General features: G+C 40.8%; 1 protein-coding gene across 2 annotated transcripts in view; it reads right to left on the bottom strand.

Moving 5' to 3' along the window:
• The window catches only part of LOC143289817 (vacuolar protein sorting-associated protein 52 homolog), a 98,525-nt gene extending 74,240 nt beyond the window's left edge, over nucleotides 1-24,285 (bottom strand). For both annotated transcript variants that reach the window (XM_076598980.1, XM_076598981.1), the window contains exons 1-6: nucleotides 24,224-24,285; nucleotides 23,389-23,502; nucleotides 7,947-8,008; nucleotides 5,201-5,351; nucleotides 2,708-2,808; nucleotides 487-619 (exon numbers count right to left, since the gene is read on the bottom strand). In XM_076598980.1, the coding sequence (XP_076455095.1) occupies nucleotides 487-619; nucleotides 2,708-2,808; nucleotides 5,201-5,351; nucleotides 7,947-8,008; nucleotides 23,389-23,499 (558 nt within the window). In that variant the 5' untranslated portion in view covers nucleotides 23,500-23,502; nucleotides 24,224-24,285. The remainder of the gene's footprint in view (nucleotides 1-486; nucleotides 620-2,707; nucleotides 2,809-5,200; nucleotides 5,352-7,946; nucleotides 8,009-23,388; nucleotides 23,503-24,223) is intronic.
• Between the last annotated feature and the right edge of the window lie 482 nt (nucleotides 24,286-24,767).

Below are 24,767 nucleotides of genomic sequence, written 5' to 3'. Positions count from 1 at the left end.
AATATGGCAATGAGTGAATAATTTTAGCTTATGGAACTCAGGAGATAAAGAGTTCTCAGGGGAGCTAATTTAATGGTTAGCAGACTGTATTTTCTGTAATGCGGGACTCGAAACATAGAATGATGAAACATGATGTATGGTGCACATCAATACAGCATTGCTGAGCGAAATTTCATGACGTACACCATACGTCAACAGCGCAGTCAAAAGGTTAAGAAAAATCAAAGCAATGAGAGAGGGGGAAAATGTAGCAAAGCATGTCAATATTTCAAAACATGGTTATTTTTTATAAAAACCATCCAAGATGCACATGGTTATTACTGGTAACAATAAAGAATACTTGTTCATGGACAAAAATGGTTTTCCATGCCGCTGCAATACAAAGAGGTGCCCGTAAAAAAAAAAAGTTTCTGTGACACAGAAATGAGTTTCCTGATGAACAGTTATCACCACAGTAAATTTACAACTGCACTGCTGAATACCAACCTGTAGCTTCATGAGTCGAGAGGAGTAGCTCTTGAAATAGGAGTAGTAGATCTTGCTCATGGTGTCAACATACTCATCACGAATTTCCTTGGCGACATGCCTCTCGTTGGTCATCAGGAATTCATTAAAGATTCTGTGGTTGTTTTTGATTTTTTAACAGATAACAGATGAAGACATGTACGCACCACACACACACACACACACACACACACACACAGTGCTGGGCATTAGCAAAAATGTATTTCTAGAGTACAACACACATGTGCACACACACACACACGCACATGCACGCACACACTATTGCAAACATTTAACTTCTTCAGTGCCCCATGATATATATATATATATATATATATATATATATATATATATGTGTGTGTGTGTGTGTGTGTGTGTGTGTGTGTGTGTGTGTGTGTGTGTGTGTCATAGAAAATGCTTCACTATTTGCCCCAGGACGTATATATATAACATCGTCATTTCAAGATTTTTCACAGTTCTATATTCAAATTAATGTTTTACAGTAGCTAGCAATAAAAAAGCTTCATATGTGCACAAATCACTGTACCAGCATGAATTCCTGCAGGCAAAAGCCTGAACAGTGCCCCCACCCCCACCCCTCCCTGCACTGTGTGCCAACTGGATTACTGTTAACCTGTTTGATGTTGTATGAAAGTGAGTTTGAGGTGAGTGGGCATGGTTCCGGCAGGCACATGAAAACTCTATGTGTGTGTGTGTGGTGTGTGTGTGTGTGTGTGTGTGTGTGTGTGTGTTCTCTTTAAAAAAAAAACAAAAAAACTCTGACTACATTTCTATTGCAGTTACGAAGAAACTGTGAGTGGATGATAGCCTGAAAATGAGTAGAATACCAGAAATTTGGATAATAATTCATGGATGTGTGTATATAAGGTAGGGCAACACATTTAATTTCTAGTTTTCATACTTTTCCTAGGTCCATTTCAGCTGCTTTTACTAACAATCTATAACATATATCCAGAAAGTATGTGAAATTTGTTTATCTCATATTTGTGGTTCACTCATTGCTAACCAGTGTGTTAAGTAAGCTTCTAACAATCATAAATTGATTGTCCTTGATAGTCCTTTCAGAAAAGTAGGGATTATGTATAGTTTCTTCCAATGGTTTCTGTGCTAGAATTTTTTTGTTTTTACCCACTGCAACCAAAACCCACCAGGCAAATAGAAAGCACAAGCCAAAATAATGCCTGGCACTGAAGGGGTTAAAATAGTTTAGTTTGAAAACAAGAGAAGAACTCATCACAGAAATTTGTTACGTAATTCTTTTTTTTTTCTTTTTTTTTTTTACCATTCATGGTACATTGATTATTTCTGAAGGATCCCTTCTCAAAAAGGGATAATAGGAAATGAGCAGGTGGATGTGGTTGTGCAAAAAAAAAAAAAAAAAAAAAAAAAAAGGCACAATGAATATTCACAATGCATAGACATTCTCATTCCATTTTCAAATGCAAGTCATTTGGAAGAACTAGGAACCATGTCAATAAACTGGAACTGGGGTCTGACCTTGTAAGAGAAAACGATAACTCAGTTACAGTTTGTGCAAACTGATCATGTTTTCTTCTAAAACTAAAGAACATTACAGTAGCAGAAGGTCAACCAGTCTAATATACAGACTATGGTTAGATGCTCTAAGCAAAATTTTAAAATAGTTCATAAGTGACTTGCATTTGTGGTGATGAAATTATCCCCATGCATATCATCTGTGAATGTGAACACTGGAAAACATTTTTACCTCATTCATTTACAAAATCTGCAGTTCCATCTGCTGCCATTGGAGACATTTCATGTGACAGTCAACTTATGTTTGAAATAGTTCAGAGTTTATCAGAAGCACCACAAGCTTTTTCTGTAATATTGCTGGTTAAGTGGATACGTGTTAAACAAAAGAATGAGCACACATAAACACATACATGAATACATTGATTACAGCCACATGTACTCTTGCTAAAGCCACATAATGATAATGTATAAAATAAAATTAAAATAAAGAACAAAATTTGATGCTTTTACATCATGTTAATAATTCTGTATAAAAAGAAAAAAAGGAAGATGCTTTTACTTTATCACCTTTATACACCATTGCAACGACAATCGAGAATATAAACTTAACTCCAGGACAATTATCATGTTAGCCTTGCACTCACAAAAACATATAAAAAGAAAAGGTGTGATCTCCAGGAGTGAGTACCTGTACTTGAGAAGAGTGTTTTGAGGAATCTGGTAGTTGGCCATAGGTTTACGGAAGGAGTAGATCCTCTGAAGTAAGAACTCCCGGATCTTGGCAAGAGCCTGGAAACAAGACTCTTACACTGTATGCACAAATACAGGACAGTATACTATGCATGATTTCATGCATACTGAATGGCAAAGCACTGTCTTCAATTATTTTTTTCTTCTTTTGACTGACTTGTTGCAGAATTTATTTTTTTTAAACACATAATACAGAATAATACATAATAAGAATGTTGACAATATTACACATGATATATGATGTTTATCACATAGGTGGTCTGGTCTGCTCACCCCCACTCTTTCCCCGTCCACCTTCTTTCACAAGACCCTGCCATGTTCCATGTTCCTGTTTCCTCCTCAATGAAAGCTATAGCGTCTTATTTTTGTTATCAGTCTCATTCTCACCAGAGACATACTAGAGATGCATGAATAAAAATCCAAAATAAACTATTTTATTATGTTATTTATCAGTTCTAGTTTTTATGTTATTATCATGCAACAAACAAGACACACACAATTTGTATCTTAGTAATGACACTACAAACTATATTTATATATTCAATATTAATATAAATAAAAAGTATCCAAAATAATCTGTCACTGGGGTGGGTTGATGTTTTTGTGATGTCACCAAGTTCACAAGTTTCAATCCTAAAAAAGTCCACACACATACGGAAAACATCACTGCCACAGCACTCAAACTGACAAAGTTCCATCAAACAGCTGATTCGCTCAACAAAACATCAAAAACATCTTTTCCGCCAACAATTACTTTCCACTTCAATCCTCTCCGTTCATCTCCTTCTACCTCCAGTTGATCCTCAAAAACAACCTTTATAAGCACATTCCTCTCTTCTTCCACCTTCAGCCAATCATATTACAAACCGTCTCCATCCTCACAATCTAAATAATCTAACATGAAAAGAAGAACATTTATTTCAACAGTTTGTTGTAATTCACACCCAACCACAACACCCAGCCATTGCAAAAGAAAAAGGTCAAGGTTAATTCTGTCATCCGTGGATATAGAATCTTAATCTTTCTTATAACAAATGTCCAGTCAAATTTCATTAACCCTTTCACTGCCAGGAAAATAAGATTTAAGTGAAATCTATTTGCCAGGGTTTTTTCACAAAAAACAGGTATAAATTTTCAAAAAATTCTGTGCTCTTTGTTATTGGAGAAAGACCCATAAAAGTATATATTTTCTGAAAGGTAAATGAATAAAGAACACAAAACACATGGTGTTTTCCCATTATATATATTTTTAGTGATATGCTGTTGTTTTGAAATCAGTGTTTTGTTTTTTGTCACATTTTCAGCTTGTTCATTACTAACATTAGTCAGGTAATTTGCACTAAAATATCATATTTTCTGGACAAATGGATATCTGCATACACAAAATCATACTAGAACAACCACAATAAAATATATATAAAAATTAAAAAGAGATAGATATACAATGCATTGTGACTTCTCCAAGTGATAACGTGGATGAGAGGCCACGCCCCTTCAGTTCTCATCAGACCGCGTTGGCCGAGTCCCAAGAAAATCTCTCACACTGTCCTGCTAACAATTCAGTCACTTTCTGTCGTCTGCTAACGTTTGCACAGCCGGCATCACTCACTGAGTCGTATCTTGGCCACTCTCTTGATTGCTCCCTTTATTTTCTATCAAATCGTCCTATAAATGTTCATCACTGTCTTCTTCGAGTTTACGCTTCAATTCTTTCTGAGCACCAGCAAAAAAAAGCAATCTTGGTTGATTTAGTTCGCTACGATTGCATGTCTTGAGCACGGCGTCAGTCCGACATTTTGTTGAGCGAGCGAGGAGAGGAGCCAGGGAAACACTGGGAGAGTAACCCAACCAAAACGTTCAAATAAAGGACTGCCTCATGACGTAGATGGGGTTTCTAGCTATGAATAGAATCCAGAAAGATTCCCCAAGCTAAAGCTACCAGCATTTTTGTCAACAAACTGAACACAAAGCAGGGAAAAGTCAGAATATTTCAATGACAAGTTATCTCGTCATTGTGGCAGTGAAGCGAACATGCTTGCCATGACAAGCTATCTCGTCATATAGGCAGCCTAGGGGTTAAACAAAAAAGCATGGCATCTTCACTGAACCTGAAACTACAATACAACTGCAAAAATAAACATCAACAAAACCACAAGAAACAAATTTTACACCAACTAGCACCAACTTCTGGAAAGTAAGTTAATACTGTGTAACACAATTCAACCTACTTCCAATTTAGTAAACCACAATCACCTCATTAACAATCAATGCAAAACCCATGCGCATCACAACACACATTTGCTGCCAGAATAATTATCAATATGTCATAAGTGACACACACTGTAAAGTTTCTTCCTCCTGGTCCTGCCGCTCCCTGGATATTGGTTTTGACAAATGAGTATAATGACAATCAGTAAAAACATGCACTCACTTTGATTTTCAGTTTCTCCAGAATATCTTTGACGTCTCCACAAGCACGAGCATCTCTAAAGGCCTGTTCCTTGACAAAGTTGATTTTGTGGTTCAGCTCATGCAGCTGTTCTTTGAATTCATCTTCTGTCACTGGTGTCTCCAGGATATGTCTGCACACATGCACATGGACGGACACACATATATGCATACACACATGTGTTTATGCACCCACCCACACATTCACATATGCAAAGTTTGCATTTATTAAAATTTGTAAATTGAGACCCATTAAAAATTCAAATTTGAATTAAGTTCAGTTCCTCAAGGCATTTGGACAAATCCATACATGCACAGCACAACTGCTTAGTAGATGCCTGATCAGCAGCATAACCCAACGCGCTGAGTCAAGCTTTGGGAAAGAAAAAAGGATACATAAACAAATAAATGGATATGTCATTAAATATATCAATAAATGAATAAAATAAGTAAGCAGATAAATAAATAAATAAATGGATATATAAATAAATAGATAAAAATGAAGTAAAACAAAATAAAATGAAAATAAGTAAGCAAGCAGATAGATAAAATGCAGAAAAAAATATGAATATCGATGACAATAACGATAACAAACAAATAAATAAGCAAATAAATGTATATAAACACACACACACACACACACACACACACACACACACACACACACACACATCAAATCAAATCAAATTATGGTGCTTAAAGCCTAGCCAACCACTAAGGCAAGGCTATTGCCATGTCAGCATCTGCTAACACACACACACACACACACACACACACACACACACACACACACAAATGCATGCACAACATATATGCAACAAACATGTGCTGCAGTCTCACAGATATGAAAACACAAACAAATGTAGACAGGCCCAAAACTACAGCACACAAGCCCCGACACATAAACACATGTACATTATACACACACACATTCCCCATCTCCCAGATTATCACCCACCCCCCCAATGCCTCCCCCACCCCTCCCTTCACACCACTTCCCCCCCCCTCCCACCCCCCCCCCCCCCCCCCACACACACACACTGATTCCTACATACTGCAGCTTCTACTGCAACACATACACACACACAGACACACACGCACATGTGCGCGCACACACACACAGATATACACACATGCACATTCATATATTCAGTGGTTCCAACAATACCCACAATATAGACATATATACACACCCCACCCCCAACACACACACTCACACGAGCACACACACATTCCTACATATCACAGCTCCCATAATGCATGCACACCTACACACGCACACATGCACGCGCATGCACAAACACAAACACATGTACTCGCACACGCACAGAGCTCTCCTGACATGTACACACACACACACACACTGCCACCGGTTTGTCGCAAGAGGGGTGGTAAATGATCTCTGATGCCATGATGTCCAGAGTGTTGCTCAGTCTTAATTCTAATGTATCTAGGAAAGCCCAGACAGACTCTGTTTTGAAGAAATTTGTGCAATGTTGGTTTGGAAATGTTGTCAATATTCATTTGATTTGTAAAGGATCGTGCTCTACCTTTCATGCTAGACTTTACGGTCACTCTCTCTCTATCTTTCTTTCTGTGAGGTGATCAATGGTGTGATGATCCTGTACCTGGTTTTTTTGGTTCTCTTACTTTTCTTAGGATTTCAGATTTTACATCAAGACCACTCGTTGTTGTGTTACCAGCAAGCCTATCAGCTCGCTCATTTCCCTTAACATCTGCATGTATTGAGCAGTATGACCATACAAGCTTTTGAATCTGAAAGCTGCACATTGCATGCCACTCTGGGCTCCGCATTCCACTTCCAAATTTGAGACAAATCAACAATTCCTTTATGCTCTATTTCTAACAATTCTAAAACGTGTTTGCATACACTTTCTTTCTTCACCACCTAAATATGAGAAGAAGAGAGAGAGAAACAGAAGGCGTCTGTGTTTTTGTGTGTAAACGCGAGTGCATGTCTGAAAACATAATTTTTTTTATGCATGTGTGTATATATATCAGCAAGTTTCTTGTAGCATTCAAAACCATTACAGGTAAAACATCCCTTAAGTTCAAAATAGTAAACAATCCAATCATATTCACAACAGAAAAAGTCATTTGTTCCTTTTTTGTTTTATATTGCTACTACTGTGGAAAAGCCTGCAAAACAAATTTATAACCAATGCTAAATGAAATGGAGTTACAACTGAATCCAGCACTATGACTGCAATAGCTAGAAGCTTAGTATCAGGCGAAATTGATGCCTCTGGAACATGCTTACAAACAAGGAAAACAAACACATTTTATGTGGCACAGGCCTCAGCTCTTTACAACTAACAATAGTTAGTTTATAAAATCTACACAATACTCTCCAGCTGACATTCAACAACTGATCCATGCAACACTTTCAGCAAGGAGGCGACAACACCTCAAAGTTCAGCAGTCATCCTCGACCCACTGAGAATATTTCCCTACATTCAAACTTTCATCTTCTTTCTTTCTGGAAAAGTACCCTGAACTGTTTTTGTTCTTTTGGATCATTTTTCATAAATTCAAGGACTGCAGATGGGCTGAAGTTATGTGCCGCTATCTCAAATATAGAAATCTGTGAATAAAAAATAATGTTCCAGCAATAAGTCCATTATCATTATTAGCAGCTAGATGAAAAGGTGAGAAGAAAATCAGAACATGAATGAGAAGCTATATAGGTACATGTTAGATCAACTCACGTGATCATGGTTTCAGGAATGATCATCTCATCCACGTACTGGCTCAGTTCTCCTCTGATTGCCTACATTCATGTGGAAATAAACTGATTCATGTTCATAACAGCCTATTTGATTATGGATGAAAATGATATAGACATATAATGCATATATGCATTTCAGATCATACACAACAAAGTTCTAGATTATTATGCACAGAAAACAAAACCAGTGAAAATGTGATCAAAGAAACATGCTCTTTCTTTTTGGAAGTAACAAAGATATAATTATCAAACACCCTTCCATAAATCAATATGACTGTCAAACAAGACCAACCTGTGAGCAGCCATTTAATTTTGTGCATAATTCTGGAAAGGAGCCTTGACATAAGATCTACATAAACACAGCCTGCAAATATATCCAAAACTGTTAAACTAAAACCAACCAATTGTGCCCTCCATTACATCAGAATGACTAATCCATACTAAACAGAATACAATTTCTTAAAAACAGAAGAAAAATCAAAGAGGCAACACCTTCACGGATCATGTGTGATTCATGCTGATTTAAAAACTGCAAGAACAAGACCAAAAATGTGAGGGGGAGTGATGTGAGGTGGAGGTGCATACCAGTACTTATCAATATATATTGTCGGTGACTTTAATTTTCATTTTGATTCACCCACAAAGTTTTATACCTCTAAATTACTTGAAATTGTCAGTTTGTTCAATCACCAGTCTGTAACCAAGCCTACACACAATCGTGGTCACATCGTCAATTGGGTGTTGCACAGAAATGAGGACTGCCTCCTGAAGTCTACCACTGTCGATCACACCCTGTCCTCTACCATCACAATGTGACGTGTCATCTGAACCTCACCAAACCTCCCACGCCCTGTGTGTATAGGGAGGTGCGCACACTGACCTCAATTGACTTATTTAAAGCTGACCTGCTGACTAATATCCCTTTTGAGCCAACTGCTGACCAGCTATTCACTGTCCTACGCGCTGTACTCAATAGGCACGCCCCGTCGACTCGGCGCCTGATCTCCAATCATCCCCGTCGCCTTCGTACAACACCGTGGGACCAGAGCTGTTGGAGGCCAAGTGGGAGAGAAGGAGAGCTGAGAGGCACTGGCGCACCACTAGTTTGACCGTCAGTTGGGACATTTTTCAGACAGCCAGGAATAGTGTAACGAACACTGTTGACAGGGCAAAGTCAAAGTTCTACTCTTCTAAAATCCTTGCATGCACCACAGCCAAACAGCTTTTCAGCGCTACGAACAATCTACTAGGTAAAATGAAAAACACTCCTCTCCCTACAACATTTTTGGTGCAGGAACTCACTCAAAAGTTTTCTGACTTCTTCACCGGCAAAATATCATGCATTCGTGAGAAGCTTGACTCTGTTGTGTCTCCTTCTTCACCCGTTAAAAACGCGTGTACAGTGGTCCTGTTTTACATTGTTTCCAACCGGTTACTGAAAATTTTGTGAAGAAAGTGTGTCTGAGCACTTGTCCGAAATTCTGTGAGCTTGACCCTGTCCCGTCTTCTTTGTTGGTTGAATGTACTGATGTTCTGCTGCCACATATTACTCATGTCATCAATTCTTCCTTACTGTCTGGTTGTTTCCCTGAAAGCTTCAAATCTGCTGTTGTACGTCCACTCATCAAGAAACCATCTTTGGATCATAATTGTTTGAAAAATTATCAACCTATCTCTAATCTGTCATTTTTATCAAAAACTGCTAGAAAAGATCATATTGTCTCAGCTCTTAGCTAATCTGGAACAAAATGGTTTACTTAATTCCCACCAGTCAGCTTATAGACGTGGTCATAGTTGTGAAACGGCCCTTCTTAGAATAGTGAATTATTTGCTTTCGGGATTTGATGAGGATAAGATATCTGTTCTCGCTCTCTTAGATTTGTCAGCAGCTTTTGACACTATCGACCACTCTATCCTCTTTAACAGACTTTAAACTTCCTTTGGTATTCGTGACACTGCACTAGCATGGATCACGTCTTACCCGTCAGATCATACACAGAAAGTGTGTGTAAATGGTAGATACTCCACAGTACCTGCCTTAAAACATGGTGTCCCACAGGGGTCCGTCCTAGGTCCTGTTCTTTTCATGCTGTATGCGGCTCCTGTGTCGGATGTCATCAGTCATCATGCGATGTCGCATGAGAGCTTTGCTGATGACACACAACTTTATCAGTCGGCTTCCATAGCTGAATTTGATGCACTGGTGACTCAAACACAGGAGTGCATTGCTGGCCTAAAGGACTGGATGACTCTCAACAAGCTGCAACTAAATGATGATAAGACTGAATTTATGATAACCTGTCCAAAGAAGTTTCGTCAACATCCTTCCTTTCCTGACTCTGTTCTGATCAATAGCACGCCTGTTTCACTTTCTCCTTCCGTTCACAGTCTTGGTGTAATCCTAGACCAGTCACTTTCCTTCCAAAAGCACATTTCCAATATCTGAAAAGTTGCCTATTTGGAACTGCGTAGAATCAGCTCTATCCGCCACTATCTCTCAACCGATGCAACCAAAACACTTGTATGCTCTCTGGTTCTCTCAAGATTGGATTACTACAACTCTCTTTTGGCTGGCCTTCCCAAATATCTGTTAGACAGACTCCAACGAATTCAGAATAACGCTGCCAGACTCATTTGCAGAGCTCCTGGTGACCTAACATCGATGGTTCCCTGTGGACTGCCGACACTGGAACTGTAATGGACGAACCCAGGTGTGGCCGTGTATGGGGGAATCTAAATGAGCGGCGTGGGAGTAATGCCACTGAAACGGTGCAGATGATGGGGCAGTAAAAAAAAAAAAGAAAAAAAAAATTCAAACACTATGGGGATCTTTACAACGTTTTATGGTGACGGGTATCCACATCTCAGTGGACAAAGTCAACGACAAAATCATCCAGATGCCTTGGTTTGCGCACCTCGCGTCCAGAGCAGCGAAACGTCAGAGGTTCAGCAGACTGAGAGTGATTGCTTGGAGCGGTGTGCACATGAGTGTCCGGCTGTGCAGGTCCACTGTCTATGGGATCAGCCTTGTCTTCCTCACTCTCAGCTGGCGTGGGGTGCCTAGGGTAAGGTTTGAAGAAGCTGCTGTTCCTGGTCACATGCTGGGCACCTCGCTGAGCAGTCAGCATGCTTCCCTTCTTGCTGATGACAACAAGAGGGGTGGGCTGGTATGGGGTGTTAGCCTTGGTTGGGTGTGAATTCTTCAGGAGTATGGGATCGCTGACAGCGATGGGGGAGGGTTTGGTATATGTCTTGTCCGCGTACAGCTTCATGCACGCTGTTTGCTGTGTCCCTGTTGCATATGGCACTGTCATCCTGGTGTTCAGCTGGCAGTTCCGGCAACCTTGTCCTGATGGGGCGATGGAACAAGGCTGTGGCTGAGGCCACTCCTGATGTGCAGTGTGGCGTTGTGCGGTAGTCTAGCAGGAGGCAGTGCAGATCCTGATGGAAGTTTGGCAGCGTAGAACTTTTGACCACTTTCTTCACATTTCGCATGAAGCATTAGTCTCTCCATTGGCATGTGGCCACTCAGGTGTGATCTTGCGGTGGTGGATGCCTTGGTGATTGCAATAAGCTGCGAAGTCAATGGAGTTGAATGGCAGGCCATTGTCTGTTTTCAGCATGCGCGGCATCCCAAATTCAGCAAAGATCTTCTCCAGTCTGGGGATGACAGTGTTGGCAGACGTGGAGTCTATGATGTCAATGACTGGGTAGTGGGAGTACTTGTCCATGACCACAAGCAAGTACTGGCCGTTGGATAGGTGTCCAAAGTCACAGGACAGTTCTGTCCATGGTTCTGTCTGCAGTGGTTCCCGTGCAGTGGTTGGCGTGGCAATCTGACATGTCATGCAGTTCTTGACGGTGGCCTCTACAGTGGCGTGCATACAGCAAAATCAAACTTTCTCTCGCAGCAGGGCGACTGTTTTGACTGTCCCTTGATGGCTGCTGTGTGCAATGTTGACAGCTTTCTGCTGCAGTGATGCAGGAAGGACGATCTCCCGGCCCTTTAGAAGAGGCGAGTAACAGTTCAGAGCGGCACAAGAACAGCGTGTGAAATGCTTTCTCATCAATGTCCACACTGCCCAAATGCCACTGGTTGGTGGTGACGGCATTGATGACTGCAGTCAGTGTTGGGTCAATCACTGTGGCTTTTGTGACTTCATCACAGGTCACTGCTTTTGGAATTGATGTGTTGATGATGTAGTTCACATAGCCTTCAGCAATCAGCACAGATCAGCTGCTGGGATCTTGGGCAACTGGGTGGCGGCTGAGGTAGTCAGCAGGGTTGTCAGCCCCTGGGTGGTAGCGTACAGTCGGTTGGTAGGGCTGCAGTCTCAGGACCCAACGCTCGACATGAGTGGACAGCTGTGCTCGAGGGTTGTTGAACATTGTGATGAGCAGCTTGTGGTCAGTGTACACTATGAATGGGGCTCCGAAGATGAAGATGTAGATGTGGAAGTGTTCACATGCCCAAATGACAGCCAGCGCTTCTTGTTCAGTCTGCAAGTACCGCTGTTCTGTGGCGGTGAGTGCTCAGCTGGCAAACTCAATGACACGACCCTCTTGCATCAGGACAGCAGAGACACCAACGGGGCTGCCATCAGTGTAGATCTCTGTCGGTTTCTTGGGGTCAAAGTAGGCGAGTGTTGTAGCCTTGCTGAGCTCGCACTTGAGTGTGGACAGGGCTTCATCATGTTGTGATGTCCGGGACCATGGAGTTGTCTTCTTTGTCAGCTGGCATAGGGGTCAGCGTTGCATAGTTGGGGATGTGGTGCACTCTGCAAAATTTCATCATCCCCAGCAGGCTGTGGACTTCTGGTGCATTGGTGGGTGTAGGCAGGTCGATGATGGCTTTCAGTTCGTCCTGACTTGGGGTGATGCCTTTCTCACCGAACATGTGGCCAAGAAACTCCAGCGACCGCTTGTTGCATACACACTTGTCAGCGTGCAGTGTCAGACCCTTCTCGTGGAGGTGTTGGAACAGTGTGCTAAGGTTGGTGTCATGGTCTTGCTGTGAAGACCCGCAGCAGATAATGTCGTCACTGTCGTATGGTCTCCTGAAAGATTTCACTGGCAGAGTTCACCTCAAAGAACAGGCGGCGGTAGCGGAAGAGCCCAACATACGTGGCGAATGTCATCATGTACCTAGACTCTTCATTAAGCTCCAGCTGGTTGTAGCCTTGGTTCAGATACAATTTGGAGAAGACCTTTGTGCCTGACAGCATAGTGTTCCGCTCCTTGAGTGTGGGTGTAGCATGTCTTTTGCACCGTATCGCCTTGTTTGCCACATGCATGTTAACACAGACGTGCACTTTCCTGGGCTGCTTGGGCTTCAGAACAACCACGACTGGTGAAACCCAAGGAGTGGGCCCTGTTGCTCGTTCAATGACGCCCAACTCTTCATCATGCTTGAGCTGCTCCTTGATGTCTTGCCGGACATAAAAAGGAACACGTCTGTACTACTGCATGACCGGCTGGACCTCACGGTCAATGTGTAGTTCAATTTTGCTGTCATTGAGTCACCCAAGGCTGTGGAATAAGTCTGGGAATTCCTCCTTGTATTTGTCTGCTTGTGACTTGATATGACTCACTGTAGTCAGTAGCTTTAATGCTTTGCTCGTCTCCCAGTCCCAAATGGGCCTGTCCCTGCCTTCAACAACGCATATGGTTGCACTGATGCTGGTGTGTTCATGTGAGAGGACAGTGTCAAATGTTCCAAGCACAGGGATTGGGGACTGACTGCCATAGGCTGTGATTTGTTTGGATGAGTGCTGGAAGAGGGGCAGTGGTGTGAGTATGTTGTAGTGAGCTTGTGACAGAAGATTCACGGATGCACCCGAGTCTGCCAGCAAGGGGAAAGATTTCCCGTTGACAGTGACTGGGAATGTGGGGAGGTTGGCAATGGATGCAGCAAAAACATATGCAGTGTCAGTGGCCATGCTGGGCTCGGTTTCTTTACTTGTGTTCCCATGGACTGTGTTGATGTGTGAGGCAGGGTGTGACTGACCAGCAGACTGTTGGTGAGGCACTTGATTCTACAGTCGCTGTTGGGAGCGACAGACTGACATACAAAATGGTTCATCTTGCCGCATGATCGGCACTGCTTGTTGTGCTGGACAGGCGTTTCTTCCTCCCTCGTGCGGCCAGTTCCCTCCACAGAAATAGCAGGACTGCCATGAGGGTTGCTGCTGCTTTATGGATGAGCCGTTTTGTCCACGTCATACCCGGGATCTGTTGCTGTGTTGAACACAATGTACCTCAGACTGTGGGCTTTCTGCTGTCATCAGCTGTGCTTGTGTTGTGACTAGCTGCAGAGTGTGTGCAATACGTCAGTAAGTCTGCCAGGCTGAGCTTTGGGTTGGCAAGTCCTTTCTCACACACCTTCTGTGATTTGCAGCCGGCTATCAGCTGTGATTTGACTTCTGCGGTGATGTCATGAAACCCACAAGTTGCAGCCAGATGTTTGAGCTCAGAATAGAAATCATCAGTGTTGTCAGTTTTCTGCTCAGTGTGATGAAACACATATTTCTGGAATTCCATATTTGCCTCTGGGTTGAAATGGTTGGAAATCGCTGTGCACAGCTTGGCGAAATGTGTTTCATCGTCACCTGGTTTGACATCATTTTCTGAAAACTCATCAACAATGTCGTTTAGATCTGTGCCACCAAAAGTTAGAAGCATCGCCTTCTGCTGCATGTCGTCTGTGATTTTGTAAGCAGTGAAATAAGTTTGCAGTCGTGCAACCCACTTGTGCCAGCGAACAGCACGACCCTCCAGGACACAGTCAAAAGAAGGGTAGGGTGGGGGTGCAGCCGCCATTTTTCAAAAGACTGGTCGGTTTATTCAAGTGGAACACAAAAAGTCACTCTTAATTTGTAATCCTCATCACCAATGTGGTGTTTGCATCGCAGTTGCTGTTCTTGTAATTGCTGCTTGTCTTATTTGCTTGCATGAGCCACACTCACTTATAATAACGCATGAATTCGAATGAGTTTGCAGACACTTTTATTCTGCACCTTGCTCTTTCTGGCATTACAAGACAAGTGTCTTGTAAGGTCAAAATTCCCAAACAAAGGAAGATTTCACAACATTACAACAATGGCACACAAAGAGCAAGGAAATCTGTGGGTAAGAGGGCTCTGGGCAGTTGGTGCTTTCCTCTGTGCTTTTCCTCCACAACTAGCCTTCTTGCAGCCTCAAAGGTTTCAGCTCCTTGCTTGGTATTTGATATTCAGCTGTCTCTGTCCATGGCAATGCTTTTCAAGCCCTTTTCTGGATTGCCAGCTGCATCAAGTTGATGCTTCAGCTTGCCTCTGTGATGCTTTCATGAGGCTTTTCTGTAATGTTTGCCATTGCAAAGCTCACCACAGGAAACAGCTTTGGGCATTCGTGTCCTCCATGCATGATAGATGTCCTGCCCACTGGACTTGTCTAGTCAGTAGCATAGCCTCAATGCTGATGGTGTGTGCTCACTCTTGGACTTCGATGTTTGCCACATGATGCCCAAGGTGGTACAAAGGCATCATTGGTGAAAGTGCTCAAAGATTTGCACTTGTTTTCGGTTCAGAAGCCAGGCTTCTGATCCATAGAGGACAGGAGTGAGAACTGCAGCTCTATACACAAAGATTTTCATTGACAAGTGCAGTGAGTGGTTATTCAAATCAAATCAAATTAAATTATGGTGCTTAGAGCCTCACTGACCACAAAGGCCATCTCAAGGCTATTGCCACGTTAGCATCTGCTTCAAGTCAAGGGTAAAAATGTACAATAAGAATTAGTCACTGCTTTATGCTTTCCACTCAAAGTTTAAAAACCTTCCAGAGTTTAAAACCTTCAAATCTGATAAAAAAAATAAAAATAAAATAAAAGATTTGAAAAATGTTCACTTCTTTCAAGAAGTCCATCAGCGTCCACGGAATCATGAAACAAAGTCTTCAAAGAATCCACTGTGTAATGTCTGTGTCTAACATCATGCAGATCCCAGCAGTCAAGGAGCACATGTTTCACAGTGAGAGGCTCATCATAGGGAATACATCGAGGGGCTTCCCCCCACCTTTAACAAGTGAGAATGAGTAAGAAAAGTGTGCCCAGTGTGCAGTCTGCACAGCACAGACTCCTCCTTTCGATTCTTCACAACCGATGGGAGGATCTCTTTTAGGTCTGGACAAATTTGGAAAAGCTTGTTGTCCGTCTAAGTGTTCCACTCCTCTTGCCAAAGATCCTTAACGTAAGTGTTCACCTTCTGCTTCATGTCTGTGTATCATAGGATCTCAATAGTTTTTTCCTTTACAGCATTCTTAGCCAGATTGTCTGCCCTTTCATTACCACAAATGCCAACATGGCCGGGAACCCAGGACCAAAACAACATTAAACCCCTTCCTTGTTATGAGAGTAAAAGTATCGTAAAATTCAAGCAGTTTCGGATGTGTCAGATTCCTGCAGGCAATCGCCTCCAGGGCTGACAAGGAGTCCAAAAAGATCATAAAACTCTTGTTTTTAATGGGAAACCATTTTTAATACTAGAACTAGTGCGGTCAGTTCTGCAGTGAGTGTACATGTGCTGTCAGATAGCATGTGTTCCGTTGAGGGCTGGTCAGGAAAGGCAGATGCACCGACACCCTCCTCTGATTTGGAACCATCAGTGAAGATTTTCTGGGAGGTGGGAAATATGTGGCAGAGTTCCAAAAAGTAACTTTTGTAGGCCAGAGAACTGCTGGAGTCTTTACGGTATGAGGCCAGATCGAATCGTACCTCAGGTGTTTCAAAGGTCCACGGTGGGCTGTCGGGAAACTTAGAGAAATCTGAGATGCCACTGACATCCAGATCAGCATTTTCCATGTGTGGCTGAATACGAAGTCCAAGTGGAGGGATGCAGTTTGGGTTGTCTTCAAATTTCTTACTGAAGGGATGTTGAAGACACTATCGTAGGCAGGATTTTTTGGTTCAGAGAACAGTTTCAAATAGTAGTTGAGGGACAGCTTCAATCTGCGGATGGTAAGAGGCGGTTCACCTGCCTCTGCGTACAATCTGTGCACAGGGGCGGTGTGGAACACGCCTAAGCTGAGACAGAGCCCTTGGTGGTGCACTGGGTCCACTAGTTTCAGGTAAGACGGTCTGGCCGAGCCATAGACTACACACCCAAAGTCCAGTTTGGACCCAACCAGATCTCTGTAGAGGTGCAAAAACGTTTTTCAATCAGCACCCCAGTGTGTGCCACGACTCGGATAATGTTCAGAGCTCTTTGGCATGAGGTTTTTGTCGTATCAGGATAAGCCCGAGCGAAAACGTTCCTGTTGTAAGCTATTCACTTCTCACCTGAGTGTTGTGTTGCCATGGTCTCCATAGACACGGATCTTATCATTAGCAACGTGAGTTACGTCCCTTCATACATATTATCCTACATCTCCCTTTCCAGATAAATTAAGAATGTATAATCATTCATTAAGGCATTTAAATGATCAGACACTTATTCCCTTCCCCCCTTTAAAGGATATGAATATATACTGTTCAGTGGGGTTTGTTTGTAGATAGGTCTGTGTGCATCAAGGTAGATCTGACCTAATCATCACAGTAAATATGTCCACTGCTTGGTGCCTTTGTGAAAGGCCTTTCAAAGAATTAACATAAATATGCAATTAAATGTTTAACTGTTGATAACCGTGTGAAATCTAACTAAATTTCAAACATTACTTAAATAACTGAAACCGTGAGTGTAACCACTGTGTTTGGCTGTGATGTTTGGTCACTGAAGAATACAGTGGTTCAGTCAAAGGTAAAGTTTTTCTGGTTCCTTGATGAGTCTGCCAGAATGAGTGCGAGTCTGTCCTGTGCTCACTGATGTCTGTGGTTCTGCTGGGTGTTGTGAAGAACTGGGTGATGGCTGAGTTGACACTCCTGGCAGCTGCTGCATGGGAGTGATGGCTGGGCTGGTGGAGCGTCTCGGTGCAACAGGTGGTAGTGGCGGTTCCTCCTAACTCCTCACCAGGTGTGTCTGGTTCCGGCGGATGGTACCATTCTGCGTTCTGATGATGTAAGAATGAGGATTCTGGTGTCTCGAGAGTACTTTCCCTGGTTTTGCCATGTCTTTGATGAATACAGTATCACCTTCTTTCAGTGGTTGAGCTTCTTTTGCTGCATGTCTCTTGTAGTTACAGTGTTGTTTTTCTTTTGCAGATTTTTCTCCCTTGTGAATGTCCTTAAGGTCTGGAGTTTTAAGTGAGAGAGAAGAAGGAAGAATGGGAACTTTTGTTTTCAGTTTTCTTTCCATGAGTAGTTCATTTAGGGAGTAGCCATTCTGTAGAGGTGTTGATCTGTATAACAGAAGACTTGTGTATGGGTCTTAAGACTTTTTGAGGTTTTTCTTGAGTGTTTTCACAGCACGCTCAGCTTATCCGTTGCTTTGCAGATATTTTGGTGAACTTGTGGTATGGGTAAATCCATATTCAGCAGTGAATGTTCAGAACTCATAGCTGTAGAACTGAGGTCCATTCAAGCACAAATACAATACAAACTCTCAGTCCTTTGTCACAATTTCTTCACTGATTCTTGTCCCGTCTATCTTTTAGATCAACTTTCTGTCTATTCACCATCCAGACAAATCCATTCTTCAAATGACATGCGCACATGGTCTATTCCAAGAATTCGTGAACGTTCCTCTTCTTTTGTAATTTTGTTGCACCAAAACAATGGAATTCACTGCCCTCACACATTCGTCACACCCCAACACCTGCATTCAAGAGAGCACTCAAAACACAACTTTTCGATATGTATCTTTCTAAGTAGAGCTTTTCCATCTGTATATGCTTGCTGTGATTTGATCACTGGACATGGTCTTGGAGTTGATTGCGTGCATTTGTGATGATTTTTAGTGTGCTTCAGTGAGGCCTGGTTCCTGGTGCATATTTTTGACTTGGGTAAATGTGATATGTTTTTATCTTGCTATGATTTTGGACCTATGTGGTGTGAGACTATGGTATTGCCTGTGATGATTTTACAATACATGTGTGTATATGTATATATGTATATATAATGTGTGTGTGTGTGTGTGTGTGTGTGTGTGTGTGTGTGTGTGTGTGTGTGTGTATTTGTATGTGCATATATGTATATATGTGTGCGTATATGTATATATATGTATGTATGTATATGTATACAGAGAGAGAAAGATAGATATAGATATAGATATAGATATACAAGTGTGTGTATGTGTATGTATACATATGTATGTATCATGTACGTGTGTGTGTATGTAAATATATATATGTCACTTAGTTTGAACTATGTAGATTTTAGCCAGCGTGATGTGAGATAGTCTGAAATATGTTTTTCAGCAAATGTGATGTGAGACTATATCAATTTATTTATTTTATTCTATTTTGTTTCATTTTTATTCTATCTTATTTTTTTAGTCTTTGTACATCTTATTGTAAAGTGCGGTGAGCCCCATTTGAGATGGGGATATGGCGCTATATATGCCTGCATATTATTATTATTATTATTGTCAGAAATCACTATGCCATGTGTAACGAAGATGCTCTTGATTTTTGTGATGGTTTCTTTGCAGGAATGTTTCTCTGTTTTCATTAATTTCTTGTCATTTGCCCATGATTCGGCAATGACTGAGACGGAAGCACCCGTATCCAATTTAAATGAATGTGGCTTGCCGTTTAGAAGGATTTGTGCTGACCATGAGTCATCATTATCCTCGATACTGTTGATGTATCCTAGAAAGTCACCTGATTCTGAAGAATAGCTCTCGTCTTCGCTGACCAGTTCATGTATTATATTTTTTGCTGATCTGCACACAATCTTATAATGGCTTCTTTTCTTGCAGTAACTGCAGACTGCATTTCTAGCTGGACAAGAATCATGTTTGTGTAATTCTCTGCCAAAGTACTTGCAGTGTCCAAATTGTCTTGGCTTGGTGTCTTTATAGTGTTTTGATTATGTGGATTGAAAACGACTGTCTCTCCTTTTGTGCACAAATTCAACATTGTCACTTCCTCTGATGATTGGCTGACTTTACTTTCATTCTTCTACCTGCCTACTTATCTGTACTGCTTCTGTGAGTGTAAGTTTTGCCTTTGCCTGCAGGTCATTTGAAAGATCGTCATCAATAACACCAACGACAATTATATCTCTGATTAATTTTTCTTTTAGAGTTCCGTACTCACATTCTTCAATTCTTCAGCCATTCTGTAGAAATCTTGGATGAAACTGTCAATGTTTTCTCCAGGTTTCTGGTTACATTTGTTGAACGCTCTGTCAACTACCACGTTTTTTCTTGCACCAAAATGTTCTTCAAAAACTGCTTTGAGATCGTCATACTTGATCGTGCTTTTATCAATGTTTTTTGTTTGTAAAATATCATCAGCACAGTCACCCATTGCGAAGAGGAACATACTGATTTGTTCTTCTCGGTTTCTGAGAGCAAGACCTGAGCGATTCGGTATCGGTCAAATAGTTGTCTCCATTTCAGCCAATTTGTGGGTTGTCCGTCAAACGATTTTGGCAGTGGTAGGCTAGGATAGCGGTGAACGGGGTTTTCTCCGGCGTTTTGCATGTTTTTGTTGTCTCCATGAGGCTATGATCAGTTCTGCACCGCTGCCACCATGTTGTATCAGGATGGGCCCGAGTGAGGAGTGCAGTACAGTCACTTCATCAACTTTTGCCACAACTCTTGTTTCCGCTTCTGGGCCATTTTGGATCTGTCCATTGAATCATCTGAGCATTTTGCCTAAAAATTGCTCTAACTTCCACACCAGTAGAGAGAATGTCCATTTTTAAATGAGTTTTACACAAAAGACAAAGTACTAAGTGCAGAGAGAGAGAGAGAGAGAGAGAGAGAGAGAGAGAGAGAGAGAGAGAAAGGAAAAAACAAATCAAATAACACTACCAGGGGTACCTTTGATGCTGTATTGTAAGACTGTTGTTTCCATTTAAATACAGCGATATGGACCATGCACTAGTTCAGCTGGATGTCTGTACTCTAGAACTGGTGCAATCACCTGTGCTGATTAATAGTTAATAATGAAGTATAAACAAGAAAACATTTACATAAAGTGATACATACATATTGATTTTGACTTCATGTTGGGAAAAAACCTAAACAATATCAAAAAGGATAATCATTTTTAGTATTAATGGAGCACATTATCCCTGATTGAATACAGCATATTTTTTTCATATAATCATATCAAAAGCTGTAATTTATTCAGATTTATGATTGATATTTGCTGTCTTTAAGAATACAGTCTCTCCTGAACCCGAAAATATCTTAAATGTTTATGTAGATGTAATAGTTTTCGAGTTTCAGTCATTTTAGTAATGCTACCATCAAAACTGCAGGGATCTGACATGCAGAAAATAAGCATTTTCCCAGAATTTATGACACTGGCATTGAGTCAGTAACATTTACAGCCAATTGAAAAAAATCCTTGATATTCTGTGTACTGTATAGATCATATATGAAGAGTTTTGACAATGAGAATGTATTAGATGCAATTCTAAACGGTTGTGAGATTTGCTAAAATCACCCTTTAGAAAAAAAAAAATTCTATACTCAATATCTCAAAAAGTATTTGAGATATTGCTTTGAAATTTGGTGTGGCTTTTCAAACTCTACAAAGCCCTGGTAGTCTCTATTGTACTGTATGGTTGAGAGGCATGGATGCTGACGGCCGAAACTGAAAGGAAGATCCAGGCCTTCGAGAACAAATGCCTGAGGAAGCTCCTTCAAATTTCCTGGATCGAGCACAGGACCAATGAATATGTACAGAGCAGAATTGAGAACCTTGCTGGACCTCAGGAACCTCTCCTTTTAACTGTGAAGAGACGCAAGCTGATATGGTCTGGGCACAACACTCGACACACCAATCTGTCCAAAACAATCATGCAAGGCACCATTGAGCGCAGGAGAAGAAGAGGAAGACAGCAGAAGAACTGGCATGAGAACATCAAACAATGGACCAGACTTCACACACGTGAGCTGCTGCCGGCGGCTGCTGACAGAGACAGATGGAGAAGGGAGGTTGCGTCTGCGGTCCTCAGGCTTCCCCCAACAACTATTTAGTTGTTATGGGCCTGAGTGAGTGAGTGAGTGAGTGGCTTCTTACTTTATCGCACGCTTTAATGCTGTCAAATATGAGGTTTTTGCTATGAATTTGAAACTATGTTTCTGTTTGAGTTACACACATTGCCTTCATTTTGTTGTTTGCTATTGATTCCTATGTTGAATTTGAGGTTGGTGCACTGCAGTGATCCGTCTTATGTGAAATACAATAAATGGATGTGTTTCAGTGTCATTACTGTTGATTACTTGACATCTTCACTAACGCCACAGTTATAGTTATTATCATGATCATCGTTGTTGTCATCCCCCTCTTTTCTTTTCCTCTCTAATTTTCCTCTAAGATTTGCATTGGAAAAAGACAAGAAATCAACTCTGGTAATAAAGGAAATTTTTTTTTGGATAAATATAAGGGGGATTTCCTAAGCTTTCTCACAACTGAGAAAAAACGTGGGAGGGGAATGACCACACTTTCTCGTAATCCCACAATTTCTCTATCACTTTGAGAGAAATTGTGGGATCACGACAAATTGTTGGCTTACAACAGACTTGAAGAACAAGTTACTTTAAATGTTAAAAGTGTATATATATATATATCTATATATATATATATCTATATATATATATATATATATATATATCAGAGAAATTGATATGTAAAGTATAAAAACATGCTAATGCAAGAAAAATGAAAGAAACTGATATGTAAAGTGAACAGAAAACAAATTCTGAGAAAAGGAGATGTGAGATTTGATCGTAACTGGGTTTTTTTTATTTTTAAATATTCAGATTTGGGCTTGTACTCTTTAATATGCTAAATGAACATCCAGGCAACAAAGCATTTCAGCTGAGCAGCAAAAGTCATCTGATGTGTTTCTTGAATATTAGCCAAACATACACAACCCCTACACACACAGGCAGTTCTGTCCAGGAACAACACAGGCCACATCAAACAACCAAAACACATGGTCATTCCATGGACTGGCATTGCATGTAAACACACACATGAGCCAAAAAGGTCAGAGAAGAGAACAAAACAGAGAGAAACAACACTAACTTATCTGAACAACTGCAACAAGATCCAGATTATTTCATTGGTAAGTTTCCAGTAAGTATACAGTTTTCAAAAAACATTTCCAAAACTAAAACATCAAGGCATACTGAAAATTACATTACTGTCATAAGTATACATTAAAATTAAACATGTTTAAAACAAAAATGTTACAAATTGTAGAAGCAGAGAATCTATTAAATGTCATAAAACATTTGAATGTCAAAATTTTAAAGTTTTTAATTTCCCTCTACTTATGTCTCAAATGTATGACAATGAAGATGAACTGCTGCATTCAGCACTAACCTGTCTGTTCTTCAGCTTGATATTCATTGCTATGGACTGGTCCTGTAGGGACTGGATTTCTGTTGAGATGCTGCTTAGGTCTCTTTGGAAACCATTCAGCATTTCTTCCATTCTCTGAAAGGCAATTCTGCATCAATGTGGCTCCTTTTACCTCACAATTTTTCAGTTTACTTTTACAACTATTTTTCTTTTTTGGTGTTTTTTCTATAAAGTAATACCAACCACACACACACACACACACACACACACACACACACACACATACACACACACACACACACCATCTAATATCACTCTTAGTGAACAGACATAAAATTGATCATCATCATCAACAACAACATCAACAAGAACAACAAATCAGACACATGGACATCTTATCCTCTTTTGCCATTTAATGTTTCCTCATCGGATGTAAACTATATCTGGACCGATCTTTATAAAATATCACACTCAATATGGCCACAAAGAAAAAGCGTTGACAGCACAATAAAATCATCAAAGCACATGACATGTAATGAGAAAATCTGCAGATATGTGATTCATTCAGCACATGGGCACCTCTTCAGGACAACCTCATTTCCAAAATCATAAAGGCAATGGTCACTTTTCTGAGAGCATTGACTGCTCACCACTTTAGTATTTCATAGATCCATTTAAAAATTGGTCAATATTTAGAGGGCACTCTTGCCAGTGTACCAAATTCTAACTTGACAGCTTTAGAAATATAGACATACAGCAAACATTTTGAAGATGCCACTGGAATCATAAAATCTGTCTTTTTACAGTGACACTTGATGGCATATCAATAATGAATGAAGAAAACATTATCACTTACCTCTAGAATGGTATCACAGGCTGCAATCTGGCCATGCAGACTGGCAATATTCTGACTTTCCTGAATATCTACACACTAAGTCAAGGTTCTGCAAATTGTCATTTGTTTTTCAAATACACATGCATCTTCTAAGTATTTTTTAATAATTATTTAAAATTATCATGCATAACAGTGAGACATCCTTTTAAATTTAAGACACTGCAGAACATTTTTTTGTTTAGTTTTTTGTGGGTGTTTTTTGTTTGTTTGTTTGTTTGTTTTTGTTTGTTTGTTTGTTTTGTCTTGTTTTTGCTATTGTTGTTTTTGCTGCTCTATCATTTTTGCCCTTTCAGTGGCATTACTCCCACAGCATTCATACACAGCCACACCCACACAGACTCAGCACCGACAATCAACAGGGAATACTGATGTTCAGTTGCCAGGAGGTCACACACCAGAAAAGACCCTGCACTGCTGCAGAGTCACTTTGGTGGTGTTCAACAGTGCCTGTGCTGATTCAGCATATACAGAACACCATCTACTGACAACAAAGATCGCTTGGTCA

The sequence above is a fragment of the Babylonia areolata genome, chromosome 14 (genome assembly GCF_041734735.1).
Source record: "Babylonia areolata isolate BAREFJ2019XMU chromosome 14, ASM4173473v1, whole genome shotgun sequence".
Classification (NCBI taxonomy): domain Eukaryota; kingdom Metazoa; phylum Mollusca; class Gastropoda; order Neogastropoda; family Buccinidae; genus Babylonia; species Babylonia areolata.
Note: the sequence above shows the minus strand (reverse complement) of the source record. Positions and strands in the feature narration are given on the sequence as shown.